The following is a 14,846-nucleotide window of genomic DNA, read 5'->3' as shown; positions in this document are numbered from 1 at the left end:
CGCGCATCCCCCGCTCGGCGGCGGCAGCGCGGGGGCGTCGGGTCTTTGCTGCGAGGAGGGGCGCTCACAGGGGCCGAGCCCGGAGGGTGCCGTGAGCGCTGCCTCGGCTGGTTCCCCGCTCCCCCCGCACCGTCCCGCCCGCACTGCGGGCACAGCCCGCTCGGGGGGACCGGGGGCTCACAGCAGCACAGGCACTCCCCACGAACCTGCCCCTCCGCCGCTGCCAGCGCCCTCTGGAAGAGTCAGGGCGGCCCCGGCCGGCGGGCTAGAGCGAGGGGGCGGGCTGGATTGGGGCGGGCCCGGGGCGGGCGGAGCGGGGCACCGCCCCCGCGACGAGCGGCGGCCGCGTTTATATGGGAGCGGCACCGGGCGACGCCGAGTTCTCGCAGTTCGCCCGCTGCTGTGCAGCCGCCGTCGCCGCCTCGGCCCGGCACCCGCCGTCCCGCCGGGAAGGAGTCGGGACCGTTTCGGATCTCAAGCAGACGGCCCTCTCCTATCTAGTCGTGGCTTTTCCAAACCCTCCGAGGAGAGCGGGATCTTTCGGTCCTTCCTGTATATCCGACCATTACAGGATCTAGAAATGTCGACGACACTTTTATCTGCCTTCTACGACATTGACTTCTTGTGCAAGGTAGGGGAGAGCGCTTTTGGCCGGGCGGGACGCGGTGTGCCGCTGCCGCCATGTGCAGAGCGACGCTCGGGGCTACCGGGGCAGCGCGGCGGGGCGGGAGGCCCGTGCCGGGCCGGGCGCTGCGGGCGGGTCACGCTCTGACAGCGGCCGGGGACAGCGGCTGACGCAAGGCTGCGAGCCCCGGAATGCCGCCCAGTGGTGTCCCGGCGGCCGAGTTCGGGGCGGCTGGTCCTGCAGAGCCGCGGGGGAGCCGGGCCGCCCTGCAGCTCCTGCCCGCGTGTTGTGCTGCCAGGAGGAACTTTTGAGAAAAGTTGCAAATGCAGCAGAGCTGGCGCGGGGGCTGTTCGCCGGCGCTGTCCTGCCCCGGCGACGCTGCCGGCAGACCCGCTCTGCGGGGCGGGCGGGCGGCGCGACCCCCGCCTCGCCTCCCGCGGCGGTGCTGCGTGGGGAACCGTGGCCGTGGGCAGGCGGTCACCCCCAACACCCTCTCTCTCTCCCGCTGTCTCCCCCACCCCCTCCCCTCTCCCCGCCCCGGCAGACGGAGAAGTCCCTGACCAACCTCAGCAGCATGCTGGACAAGAAAGCCGTGGGGACCCCGGTGACCCCTCCCAGCTCCAGTTTCGCGCCGGGCTTCCTGCGGCGGCACTCGACCAGCAACCTGACGGCGCTGGCCGGCGGCTCCAAGTTCCCCAGCCCTACCGGCTCCAGCTCTTCTTCCACATCCTCCTCGTCCTCGTCGTCCTCCTCCTCTTCCTCGTTCGGCAATCTGAAGGAGACGGGCTCCGGCGGAGGCGGCGGCAGCAGCAGCCCCACAGCCCTGCTCAACAAGGAGAACAAGTTCCGGGACCGCTCCTTCAGCGAGAACGGCGAGCGCAGCCAGCACCTCATGCAGCAGCTTCAGCAGCAGCAGCAGGCGGCCGGCAAGGGGAGCGGCTCCGGCGGCGGCGGCGGGGCCCCCATCAACTCCACGCGCTACAAGACGGAGCTGTGCCGCCCCTTCGAGGAGAGCGGCGCCTGCAAGTACGGCGAGAAGTGCCAGTTCGCCCACGGCTTCCACGAGCTGCGCAGCCTCACCCGCCACCCCAAGTACAAGACCGAGCTCTGCCGCACCTTCCACACCATCGGCTTCTGCCCCTACGGCCCGCGCTGCCACTTCATCCACAACGCCGACGAGCGCCGCCCGGCGCCCGGCGGGGGCACGGCCGCCCCCCCGCCCGCCGCCGCGGCCGGGCCGCACCACCACCCGCACCACGCGGCCCCGCACCCCGCCGGCAGCACCGGCGACCTCCGCGCCTTCGCCCCCCGCGACCACCCGCTGGGCGGCGGCGGCTTCGGGCACCCGCGCGGCGGCGAGCGGCCCAAGCTGCACCACAGCCTGAGCTTCTCCGGCTTCTCCGCCCACCACCATCACCATCACCCCCCGCACCCCCACGGCACCGCCCCGCCACCGCCGCCGCCCGGTGGCCGCCTGGACGCCGCCCTGCTGGAGAGCCCCGGCGGGTCGCGCACGCCACCGCCGCCCGCCTCCGCCTCCTACTGCGAGGAGCTGCTCTCGCCGCCCTGCGCCAACAACGCGTTCGCCTTCTCGGGGCAGGAGCTGGGCAGCCTCATCGCCCCCCTCGCCCTGCACACCCAGAACTTCGCCGCTGCCGCCGCCGCGGCCGCGGCCGCCGCCGCCTATTACCGCTGCCAGCAGCAGCCGCCGCCGCCCGGCGGGGCCTGCCCGCCGCCCCCCGCCTCGCCGCCCTTCAGCTTCCAGCCCCTCCGCCGCCTCTCCGAGTCGCCCGTCTTCGACGCGCCGCCCAGCCCGCCGGACTCGCTCTCCGACCGGGAGAGTTACCTGAGCGGCTCCCTCAGCTCCGGCTCCCTCAGCGGCTCCGAGTCGCCCAGCCTGGACTCGGGCCGCCGCCTGCCCATCTTCAGCCGCCTCTCCATCTCCGACGACTGAGGGAGGACGGGGCGGCGGCCGGGGGGGCCCGCGGCGGCCCTGCAAGTAAGTTACCGAGCGAAGAAAGCGAAACCTCTCCTTCCTCTCTATTTTTGGTTGGGTTTTTTTTTATATATATATATCTATCTATCTATCCACCGAGAGCTGAACAAAACGAGAAACAAAGCATTTTGCAAAAGGGCAAATGACACGAACTGAACAAACCTATTTTTATAGAGAGACCTTGGAAGAAGGGGATTTTTGTTTCGGGGTTTTTTTGTTGTTGTTGTTCTTTGGAGACAAGTTATGATACGCACCAGCAGCAGCCATTCCATCTGTGTTCGAAAAAAAATTAAATAACAGCATTAGAAAAGACAGCACCAGAAAGCAACAAACAATCCGGGGAGCGCCGGTTCGCCAGCCCAGCTCCTCCAATCCTGCAGACACACAGAAAAAAAAGTTACAAACTAGTTTGTCTTTCAATCCAGTTCAAATAAAAACACAGAACATACTAAACCTATAAGCTTTTTTTTTTAGGAAAAAAAAAAAAGAAAAATCCAACATCCTGCCAAGAATATGCCTTGATAACAACCTTCTTTTTTATATATATCTATATATTATTATTATAACAAATGCTAAAACCTTCATTCCAAAGTTTAATATTGGTTCCATTGCCACCACTTAGTGGATGTTTGGCTTTTAGAACAATTTTTTGTTGTTGCTTTATTTGGAAGCACTCAACTGAGTTTAGTTTGTAATTGTTGGAGAATAACTGCTGATTTTTTTAAAATTTTTTTTAGCTGTTTGAGTTGATTGCATGTATGAGTCACTGCACACAACTCAATATGAAACTATTTAACTTATTTATTATCTTGTGAAAAGTATACATTGGTAATTTGTTCATACTGTATTTATCGGGTATGATGAAAAGCAATAGATATATATTCTTTTATTATGTTTAAATTATGATTTTCATTATTAATCGGCAAAATGTGGAGTGTGTTCTTTTCACAGTAATATATGCCTTTTTGTAACTTCACTTGGTTATTTTATTGTAAATGAGTAAAATTCTTAATTTAAGAGATGGTATGTAATATTTATTTCATTAATTTCTTTCTTTGTTTACGTAAATCTGAAAGATTGCATGGTTTCTTTATAGAAATCGGTCTCGATGCTGTGGAAGTAGTTTGCGGAATTTCTATGGGTTTTTTTAGAATGTAAATGGTTGTAGCCCGTCCGAGTTGAAAAACGAGAGAAAAAAAAAAAAGAAAAAAAGGACTGACTTAGCAATCAGACTTCAAAGTGGCAAATCTAATTCAGACTTGTTAAAAATAACCAAAAAGTATTTTTGTTGCCTAACTCCACGAATCACACTGTGATATAGTCTCAAAGTATGTAGCAATAATTGGGGGTCCCAGTATTATGTCTCACAGTGCCTTCTTGAGGGTCCATGCTTGCCTTAAATATCTCTCAACCAAATAAGTATTTTTCCTAATGCTTGAGATAATTTGAATGTAGGGATGGGTTTTAAGTACAGCAAAATTTCGCCACTCTATTTTATAATAACAGAGGCCATCTTTGGATCTGAAACTTTCTATAATACAGGAACATATCTTGTTTATTGAATTCCAAAACCTGTAATTTTTTTTTTCCTAATGTAGAAAGTTGGGAGTTTTCCAAAAGTTTCCTGGACGGTGGATGAATGAGCAGTAGCTTAGTTTTGTTTGTACATAGGTACAGATTGAGCACTATGTACTCTTTTGGACTACTTTAACAGAAGTATGTTTTGAATGTAACTAAAGGATAAGTCAACTTGAGTTGTAATATATTTTTCGGGAGTCAGTTCACTACAGATTATGTGAGACTGTAAACTTTGTACTGTAAATGTTTTGTAGTTCTCCCAATAAAATTTTTTGAAAAAAAACCAAACCAATACAACAAACCCCAGTAACCCTTCCAAGTGCTGAAGCCCTGGCTGCCAGGCAGGAGTACTTCTTGCTAACCACCACCACCCCCAATCACAGATACGTCTAGCTACAGATTAACCAGTTTGCACTGCCACTCCAGGCCGCTCCTGCGGCCCTCGCTGGTCCCTGGCCAAAGTTAATAAACGCTTCCAGAAGGTTCGGGAATGTCAGCGGTGCACTGTATCCTGCTTTCATTTTTTCTTCTTTTTACTTCTTTTTAATTTTTAAGAGGATAGAGAATCAAACCTCTCCTGCTTCTAGTGTAAACAGCTGGAGTGGAAAAATCTAGTAGTGGCATTTATCAATCACATCGCTTGTGGGGCTATGTGAATGTGCCATTAGCCTTCCTGCCTTGTTTGGGGTAAGGAGGAAATGGCAGTTTGGGTAATAAAAAGGCATAATTAAGGTTTACCCTTTGTCCCAAAAGCTTTGTTCCTCTTCACTCACAGGAATGCGGACTTCTGCCTCAATGCTCCCATCACCCAGCTGAGGGCATATCTGTGTTAATCGGGCTAGCATTAAATGTGCTAATCAGTTTTCAGGGCTTGGGTTTTAAACAAATTACCTTTTCGAGGCTGTATTTATATAACTAAATACGTGGCAGCCTGGGGATTGTGTGAGTATTAATACTGGAAGAATTTTAGCTAATATCTCCACAGTTTGGCACCCTATCTCAATCAGTCCCTTAAACTTTCAAGTCACGATTTCTACTGGCTTATTTTTGTTCTTTTGTCATACTAATAATAAATGTTGTTAACATTATGGCATTTCTGTGCTGCCTGGGCTGCCACAGCACTTTCTATAAATACAAGATAGAATGTAATACCAGTGCCATATGTTTGTGTAACAAACCTTGGACTGACACTTAGTTTAAAATTAACACAAACGTAAGCAATGTATGACAACACAGCCCAGCTACAGCAATCACCTTTTTTTAAATGAATCCAGTCTGACATTTTGGCTCAGAATTGCTCCCTTTGAGTCCCAGACTAATTTCTGATGAAACTTCTTTTTGTCACTGTCTGTGCAGTGGCACTGAGCTCTGATGGGTCCTTCCCCAGGCAGCCCTGGTACAGATGCTTTGGCTGCAAGGAGCAGGCCCATGCCAGTGTTTTGGAGGAACAGAGAGTGGCTGTTGGTTTGACCGGTGCCTAAGCTGATGTCTTAACTCACTTCTGGGATTTTGAGATTAATTTTCACACTAAAACTGCATTAATTAGGAGTGCATGCCTCATTTAATTTCAGATTTTCTTCTCTAGGTACAGTTTTTGCTTCTCTTACTCACCCACCCATTCCCCTGAGCCTGCCTTTTTCTTGCTGCAGTAGATAAGGACCTTATTTATTTCTATATTTCCCTTATCGGGGACAGCTGTACTCGCATTGGTGCAGTACTTCCATCTTTCCTGTGGTTTTCTGTTGATTGAATGGGATCTTGGTGAGGGTGCTGGGCTTGGCTTTGGTGTCTCCTGGCTGGAAGAGGAGCTCTGGAAGCTTTACAGCAGCTGCCCCACATGAATCACAACCGTGCTGGTGTCAATGCCAGTGTTCTCTGTGTTAAAAAGTTGCTGCCAGGACAGGATGGGTGATGGCCCAGCGGTGTCTCCCAGCTGGCTGCTGGCATGCCAGTGTGTGGGGACAGCTGGGCCTGAGCTGCTCTCTTCCCAAGTGACACTCTGAGGCCTCTGTGCTGCACCCTGCTCTGTTTGTACCTCCAAAGTGTGCTGCAACCTGGCCCGTTGCAGTGTGAATGTTCTGCTGTTCAGAAATCCGGGAGTCCTTGAACTGGGAAGATAAAGCGTCTGTTTCTGTGCTGCACAATCAAGTGTTAACCTTTAAACCAGTGACTTATGTTGTTGACTTAAGCAAATGTTCTCTTGCTTTCATTTCAAAATTCAGCAAAGCGTGTAAAGCTGGTCAGGCCATTCAGAACTTTCTGATACATTGCAATAAATCGATACATACTGTGTAAGAAATAAACTGGTTTTTTTTTTCAAGAGCTTTTTGTTAAGAAGGAGCTCTAAGGTTTCTGCTATTGCCCATCAGAGTTGTGATACATCTTTTAATACCTATAGCACTTAAAATTACTTCAAAGATCTGGAAAATGGGGACTTTACTAATTGGTTAGGACTGAGGCTTGCATGCTTGTTTTAGTTTATAGTCTGAAAGAAATTATATCAAAGTATTAAACTGGTAGAAATTGATGTAATGGTATAGGTCTCAAAACAGGGATTGATTTAAAATGGTTTGGTATGATCATTTGGGATTTTTAAATGTATTGAATTAGTAGTTTTGATTTTTACTCTCTAACCCTCTCAGCTTCTTGGGGCCTTTTTATTTCTTTGGCTTTTCTCAGCTTGCCTGTGTCAGGTATAGTGGTGTGCTGTGACTCCTGTTCAGTGCAGGGATTGCACACCACCAAACACTCCCAGCACAGTGCCATGGAGCAGAGGGATGCTGCTCCTCACCACCTGCATCCTGGTTGAAGCGTGAGCTGATTCCACTGTGTGCCCAGGCTCATCTTCGTTTTAGGTGTGGAGTCTGGAGATGCAGCATGGTCTGTGTCACTCGTGGCTACGGGAGGAGCTGGTGGCCACAGGTGGAGCTGATGGGCTGCTGGCTCCTTTTTGCTGTACTGCTGAATGCAGAATGCAGCAAACCAGGGGTTAAATACACGGGGGTGGGGGTTGTTGAGCCCTTTTCCAGAGCATCATTTAAATGTCCAGTACAAATTACATTTGTTTGAAAAAGAAGTTATTGCCCTCCTTCCATTTACTGCCCCCACCTCATCCCATCGTTAGGGGTGCAGCTTTGATTTTTTCAAAGAAAGGATGCATTTGACAAACTCATTTTTAAAGAAGGCCTGAGATTTTAGTTATGTTTATGACCAAAATATGCTTTTTTTTTTTTTTCCTTTTACTACTATAGCATTAAAGCTAAAGGATTTCCACTATATATTTTTAATTGTGTGGTCTGTCCCTTCTTGCTGACCTTGAGTGTGAATGTTATTTGAAGGAGCTTCAGGCAGTGGTGCTCTGTCAGTAATAAGATAGGACATTTCAGGTTTTGCCTGCTGAGCCTACAGACCTTGGCAGCACATTAACTCTGGAAACTGAAACTTAATTTTCTGACCCCTTCAGCTGAAACTCAGATCCTCAGAGGTCTAAGGTGAAGATACTGGGCTTCTTGCTTTATTGCATCTGAAATACAGTTACCTCTTCCCTTTTGCCAGCTGTGCAGCTGGTTGGTAGCAGTCCAGAGAGGGGCAGGAATATCCTGGATAACCTGAATGTTCATCTGCTGAGGAAGTAAGTGAGGGGCTGGGATGAAAGTTGCTTACTCAAGGTGATGCAGCAGTTTCTCCACTCTTCCTCCCTGGCCCTTTCTGACCCATTCCCTGAGGCAGCTCAAGTTGTTCTGGGAGAGCATCCTGCTCACATCACATGGCCCAGGGTGGGTGCTCTGCCCACTGCCACCAAAAGGTCCCCTTGCCCCCAGGCAGCTCTGGTGCTTGCCACATTTGCCTGGGTGTTGATGCATTTTATTAACCAGGCAGAAAAACAAAAGTGTTATATCCTAGAGTACAGTTGAAGTGGGTCAGTCAGGAGTCTGATGATTTTCAGAGCTGATGCAAGAGAGGAGGAGGAAGACCCCCACATCCTGGAGAGAGGCAGGAATGACAGGATGGAGGACAAGATGTCTCCCTACCAAGCTGCCAGTTTGGCTTATTCCTTCTGTGTATATTTGTTTGAAGAAACATTGTTTCCTCACAGTTCTCTGGGAAAATCTTGGTTGCTTTTTTTGTATTGGGGATTATAAATCACTCACACGAACCTCGAGTACTTTTTGTGCAATTTGAACACACACCAGCATTTAAGGGAAGGCACATTTCAACATAGAGTTTAATTAATCTGACTGCATCCCTGAATAGTTTGGTTTACTGGAAATCAAGTAATGGTTGTATGGCAAAGCACAGCATCTTCTGAGAAGTTCTCAGTATTAAAGGAAACACTTGTTATCAGCTGGCATAGATTTAGCAGGTTGTGTAAGTTTTGCAGCATATGTACTCAGGAAGATTGGTTTATAGGTCTGATTCCTTTATTAAAATTAATTTCATATTGGAGAGGAGAGTGGAGGAATGAGATTCCTCTCTTAAGGTCTAGAAGTCCTTGTCTCCAAAAAGATTTTTTTTTTTCACAGCTTAGTCAAACAGATATGAGTTGTTTCATCTCTCCTTTCAAAGTGCTATAATGGATGTGTTAATGGAAGCATTTTGGGGTGAACCCTGCAAAATTTGCATTCCTGAGGAAACCAGGGAAAATTACCCTGACAAATCTCTCTGTTGCTGAAGAGGGATAGATGACATCTGCTGAGTAATTTCTATTCTGTACACCATCTGAGAAGGAAATACAGGGTAATTCAAACCCCCTCTTTTCTGCCATGGTTAATAACATAAACAGGGAGCTGGATATGCTGAAATCAAAATACAAGGGTCCTATATCAATGGATTATTACCTTATCTTTTCTGAATGACGTTCACTTGAATACCTGGAATCGTAATAGCTACTCAAGATAAGAAATGGAAGGAAATTCAATAACAGTAAGAGGCCTGGTAACTTATGAGATCTTGATTAGCCTTCAACTGCACCTAAATGTTGGGAAAGGATTCCCTGTACTGTAGGCAGAGGGAGCTGAATAGCATTGCGAAAACCATTGCCTCATTGTAAAGGTGCACAAACTGGCTTTTGCCATTTTTAAGGCTTTCTTGTGTTCACATATGTATGTGAACCTTCTGAGTCTTCTGTGGATGAACATTTTTCATCTTAATTTTTCATTGCTTTAAAATTCTGGCTTTGCTGGTGAGGATGGCAGGTAGCTCTGGCCCCTGCAGTGATCTCAGAGCTGGGCTGATGCCTTGCTGCTGCCCAGCAGCGTGGTGGGAAGGGTGGGCATCTGCCAAAGGGAATGCCCAGGTATCTCCTTCTTGGGCAGCAGAGCCCTGGGTCAGCTTGTGCCTGTCCTGTGCCTGCACCTGGGTGAGGGAAAATTGTTCCTTGTGCTGGATGCCACTTGGCTCTGTTGCAGAAGTGGCACAGCAGCACAGACAGGGAGGGTTCCAGCCAGAGAGCTGGTTCTGCTGCTGTGTTAAGAGTGCTGAACAGCACAATATAAATCTTAGGAGATGAATTCAGAGTTAACAAATACTTTTTCTAAAGGTCAGCGTAGATGAGGAATGCAGTGATTTGCCAATCCAAATGAGCACTAACTCTAAAAAGACAGGAATTTATTTTCTGCTAGATTAGTGCTCTGATCTGAACTCATCCCATCGCCTTATGGCTGTGGAACAAAAGCAGGATCGAGGGCAGGAGTGTGTGAGTTACGTGAGGCTCAGAACTCTGCTTTCACCATCAGGGCAACTTTATATTGACTTGAAATGCCTGTGAAACCACAGCCTAAGTTATGTTCTGTGGGGCTGTTTCTTCACATACACTTGAAATCCCTGGATTTATCAAATGATATCCACAGCACAGTGGGAAGCAGAGCCTCATGCAGTGAGCTGTGTTGAGCTTTCTAGAGTTGAACTTCAACATTTTATTTCAGTTTTGCTGTTCAGCATTTGGGTGTGTGCAGATAGGGCGGCTGGGAAAATTATGCAGAGGAAGGAGAAGCCCAGAAGCTTGGAAAAGCTGACTCCTTGGGAAATAGCACACAGTTTTGGTCAATGTAAACACCAAGTCATGACCTCTCCTGTTTACTCAAAATATTTCTTATGGTAACCTGCATCTTAAAATAAAATTCAAGATGGAATTTAGAATTCATAGCACAAAAGTTGTGAGTAAACTGTTCGCTACAAGAGCATTGCGAAGCAAGTAATAAACATCTCTTTTTAGGGGCTCTATCTCCATCTGCAAGTATGAGGCAAGTCAAAATGTAAGGCTGTCATTTAAGGGTTGTTTCATTTGCAGTAGATGTTTTGTGATGACTGTGAACAAAGCACAGTGAACATCTCCAACAATGCAACTCTGACTTGCACAAATCAACAATCATGAAAGTGAAAGGGACGACTCACCTGGAAACTCCAGCTCTATAGAAGAAGGTGACAGGAGCTCATTATAAAATTTTTCTCTGATTTCCCATCCCATAGTAGATAAGAGCACACAGTCAGGGACAACTGTGAATTGGGTTCTTATGACTGAAACAAGTATGACTCAAAAGTTCAGCGCCTGGGGAGTTAGCAGGACTAAGGAAGAAATCCTTATTGTTAAAGCAGTTACAGAAATGCACCCTGACTGCTGAGTACAACCTACTGTTGCAAGGATAATGGCAAGAGATTTGGCAAGGAGTTCTTCCAAACCACTGGTAAATATCAGCTCTCAAAGATGAAACTGGAGTACCATAGATAGGGTTATGTATAATGAATGTACAATGGTGTATAGGTGTATTGTGGGATACTAAAAATCTGATCTGGGGAGCAGTCCCTTGTACTTTAATAAAGAATAGATGCTGTTATGTTGGTAGGAACAAATAAAATGTGATAATTAAGAAATGGTTTCACAGTAGCTGTAGAGATGGGTAGTTTAGATGAGATTTACAGATTTCTTTCTTCAAATGCATGCCACCAAAACTTTTCAGAACACAGAAAGATTTCCTGGAATTGTAGAATCACAGAGTAGTTGAATTGAAAGGGTCCTTAAAGATCAGGTAGTTCTACCACCTTGCCAGGGGCAGGGACACCTTCCACTAGACTAGGTTGCTCAGAGCCCCATCCAACCTGGCCTTGAGCACTTCCAAAAGCACTTTGTAACATGGAATGTTGTCACCTTTCAGCTCTGAAAGCTCATTGGAAAGGGCAATTGTTAAAGCTGTGTGGAACTCAAGGAGATCAAGCAGATAGTGCTATCCAGATGGAAAAGCAAATACTAACTGCCTTGGAAAAGTTTTCTTGAAATTATAGGAAATGCACTTTCTGTAACTCCTGAACAAGTTGTAGAAAAGGAAAAAGAGGGAGGGTGAAAATCAGCTGGTTAGGATTACAGTAACATAGGAAAATACGTTATAATTGTGCCAGCATTACGGAAGCAAAGGACACCATCTTCTGAGTTAGAAACAAACTGCCTTGGCTGAAGGCAGAAAGGTAAAAAAAATTGTAAATAGTGTTGTATGCAACTTCCCCTTCCTCTCAGACTGCAGTCAGCATTAAAAAAAAATTAAGCATTCAACATACCACAACTTCTTAGTATAGTCAGCTTTTATTATGCAAATGGTCCATCATTTTATGAAATTGACAATTCTCAGCGACTATGATGTTCCAGCAGAACCCAATCTCATTGAATTAATTTGTTCTCAGTTCTCTCAATGAGCCCGATTAAAGGCCAGGTGGAAATACTTGTGTTTCAAAATGACTTGCAGAGACTCAGCTGTCCTGGGGAGGTTTGGGTGAGAGGAAGGTCAAGTTGTTCTGAAACCTGCTCTGTAATTGTGTCTGTGGGCCCCAGGAGCTGTTGTGCCATGACTCAACAAAATATGTAAGTACGTGATTTCTTAGAAATTCTTTTGTAGGGAATTTGTGAATTTTGAGGAGTGAAAGTCTGGATTTTCTGAAGAATCTGTTGTACTAATTGGGAGCGGAGCAATTTAGGGGAATGCTGGTGTCCTTGTTGATGGAGCTCTCTTATCCCACCATTGCTGTTTTGTAATGTCAGCTGTACACCTGGCTTCTTGAATTTGTATTTGAATTTTGTTATGGAGGAATTCACCAGTGACCAGAGCTTTGCTGTAGTGGTGGATTTGAGTTTACAAGAAAGTTTTCTCCTTCAGCCTGAAGCCCTCTTGTAAAGGACTCTGCATTCACTCAGGATGAGAGGAATGCAGCTGGTATTTGGAGAGGGCCAAGAAAAGTAAGAGAAATCCTAATTTAATTGGTAAATATCCTGATACTTGATAAATATAATTGCTTCAGTGAAATCAGAGTAAACATGCTTTCAAGGAGTGAGCTCTTTTCAAGGGTGAGCTTGGAGTTGTGTTGAAACTCTCTGCTGGCACTTCCCTGGGAGCACTGAAAGGGACTCAAACCCTGCCCTGAGAGAACCCAAACCTTTCACGTTTAGCCTTTGGTGTCTCTGTTGTCTTTGAACACACACACATACACACACCTCTTCCCAAAACTTATTGACTTTTAAATAAATTTAATTTCTAATGTCCCATGTACCTGGATGGGCGTGGCCTAAATGAGCTGTGGTGGTTTGGGATCTGGAAGGTTCTGTAAATCCTGGAATAATTTGATCCTTGTGAATTTTGTTGTGTTATTTGTTTTGTTGAGGGCTGTTTGTTTTGTTGTTTAACGAAATTGAAACAAATAGGAACAGCTGAGTAAAGGGAAAACTTCTAAGGCAAAGGTCCTGTATGACTCAGCTCTCCTTGCCTGTGGTTGTGACTGCAGCCTGTGCTCTCCATCCTGGTTGGATGTGTACACATGCTGTCTGTATGGAACGGGTCACACTACATCCTGCTTTGTTGGTACAGCTCCCTGCTTCTCCATGTTTCCTGGAGCTCCTATTTCTCACAAGTGCCATTGGGCTGTTTGGAGAATCTCCCTTTAGGAATAAGAGGTGGAGGCAAAGGGTAATGCCTAATTCAAAGTAGTAAATTCCCTTGAGTGGGTAAGCTCTTCGGCTGAATTTATCTTCCTCACCCATCCCAGATTTTAGTAGCAATCCAGTGATACTGCATATGTTTAGAGGTTGTCAGCTGTGGGAAAGCACCAGCCCTATGTAGCTGTTGTCCCATTTCTGGCTGTTCTGATGGCCACTCAGGAAGCTGTCCCTCCTTCTGGAGGGCCTGGGAAGAAACACCTCATTCTGCAGGGCTTGGGTCAAGCTGGTGGCACCAAAGCAATGTGGAGAGATGTGCATCACCCCCTCTCTCCCCTGCACTGCATCCTGCAATAGGTAGTACACCCTCTGGCTGCTGCTTCTTACAGCTTGCTGCCAGTCCAGCATGGTTTTCCTTCAATCAAAGTCCCACACCCTAAAGGTGTCCTGTTTCCTGTCTGGTTTCCTTCATTCCCAAGTGCCCGTTTGCTCTGTTCATGTCTATTATTGTTGTCTTGCCAGCCTGATCTGGACAAAGTTATGGGAATAGTTTAATTGTATCTTCAGCTGGATGTTCAGCAACTTCACTGGTTGCTTCCAATCTCATGTCATTGAATACACCAAACTGTGACCTTCGTATTTCCAAAAGAGTGGTCTCCAAAGAGCGTTGTAAATCCCTCTGCTTTCCAGCAAAATTGCTTTAACAATTTCTAGATGGCTTATGGCCGTAGGACAGCCGTGTGGTTGGGTGTCTTGTATTTTTGTTATGTATCTTCTGCTGCAGTTAAAAATTATCTTCTGATGTCTGAAGGACTAAGGCAGAAGTGTTTTTTTTCTCCACTTTATTGGACCACAGATACGCATGAGTGCAGTGACACTTATTTGCTGTCTGTCTTTGCATGCGCTGACTGAACTTTCCCAGGCCAGACTTAGATCTGGTTGCTAAAAAACTCAGTGCAGTTGCTACAGTTCATGAGGTTATTGGTCTGGCCTCCCATTTAAAATTTATCACCTTCCTCAGCATGTTATTCTTAGCATTAACCTTATTTTTTGTCTTTTTGCACATTCCCTTGTGGAAAACATGCAGCCTGGCGTTAGGTGCAGGAACAGCAGATTTTGGTAGTGGATGAGCTGTACCCTGTACCAAGCTGTGCAAAGCTGTTTATTGATCTTGTGATTATAGAAATGAAAGAGGTGCTTGTGTGTTAACTGGGCTGGTGTGTGGTTTGTGGGGCTGTATAGATTTACATGGGCATATGTGTCTTATTTATTTATCGTTTCTATATTTAAATACAGCTGCAGAGTTATTTAGTGAACATTAATAACATATATACTTTAATAATATCAGCATAATAATCCTGCTATCCTTTTGGCTTCAATATGGACAAACACCTTGGCTGGTCATGACATGCAAGATATTCATAGGGGTAAATTTTCTTGTGTGCGAATAGATCTCCTGGCTGCTCCTGGGGCTGTTTGATAGTACTCACACAGATCAGTTAATTGTGGCTCTTTTGTGACCTGGGACTGATGAAAAACTGCTTCCTGAAAAGTTTGATGTAAAGTCATGGGGATTTTTTGTTTTCACGGAGTATTTCACTTTTGCTGCCTGATGATCTCTTCAGTGTGCATGGCTGATGAGTCATATACACAATGTATGACAGGTTTATGGATGTGACAGTTGTGACTGTGTCCTCCTCAGAGTCATCATCGAGATAAAAACAAGTGCTGGA

The 14,846-nt window shown here is 47.0% G+C and overlaps 1 protein-coding gene across 1 annotated transcript; it reads left to right on the top strand.

Moving 5' to 3' along the window:
• Positions 1-364: 364 nt before the first annotated feature.
• Positions 365-6,519, top strand: ZFP36L2 (ZFP36 ring finger protein like 2). Its single transcript, XM_033054004.2, has 2 exons — positions 365-631; positions 1,170-6,519. The coding sequence occupies exons 1-2, from the start codon at positions 581-583 to the stop codon at positions 2,577-2,579; spliced, it is 1,461 nt and encodes a 486-aa protein (XP_032909895.1). The 5' UTR covers positions 365-580; the 3' UTR covers positions 2,580-6,519.
• The last annotated feature ends 8,327 nt before the right edge of the window (positions 6,520-14,846 follow it).

The sequence above is a fragment of the Catharus ustulatus genome, chromosome 3, assembly GCF_009819885.2.
Source record: "Catharus ustulatus isolate bCatUst1 chromosome 3, bCatUst1.pri.v2, whole genome shotgun sequence".
Lineage (NCBI taxonomy): Eukaryota > Metazoa > Chordata > Aves > Passeriformes > Turdidae > Catharus > Catharus ustulatus.
The sequence above is the reverse complement of the archived record's forward strand: the minus strand, read 5'-3'. Positions and strand labels throughout refer to the sequence as shown.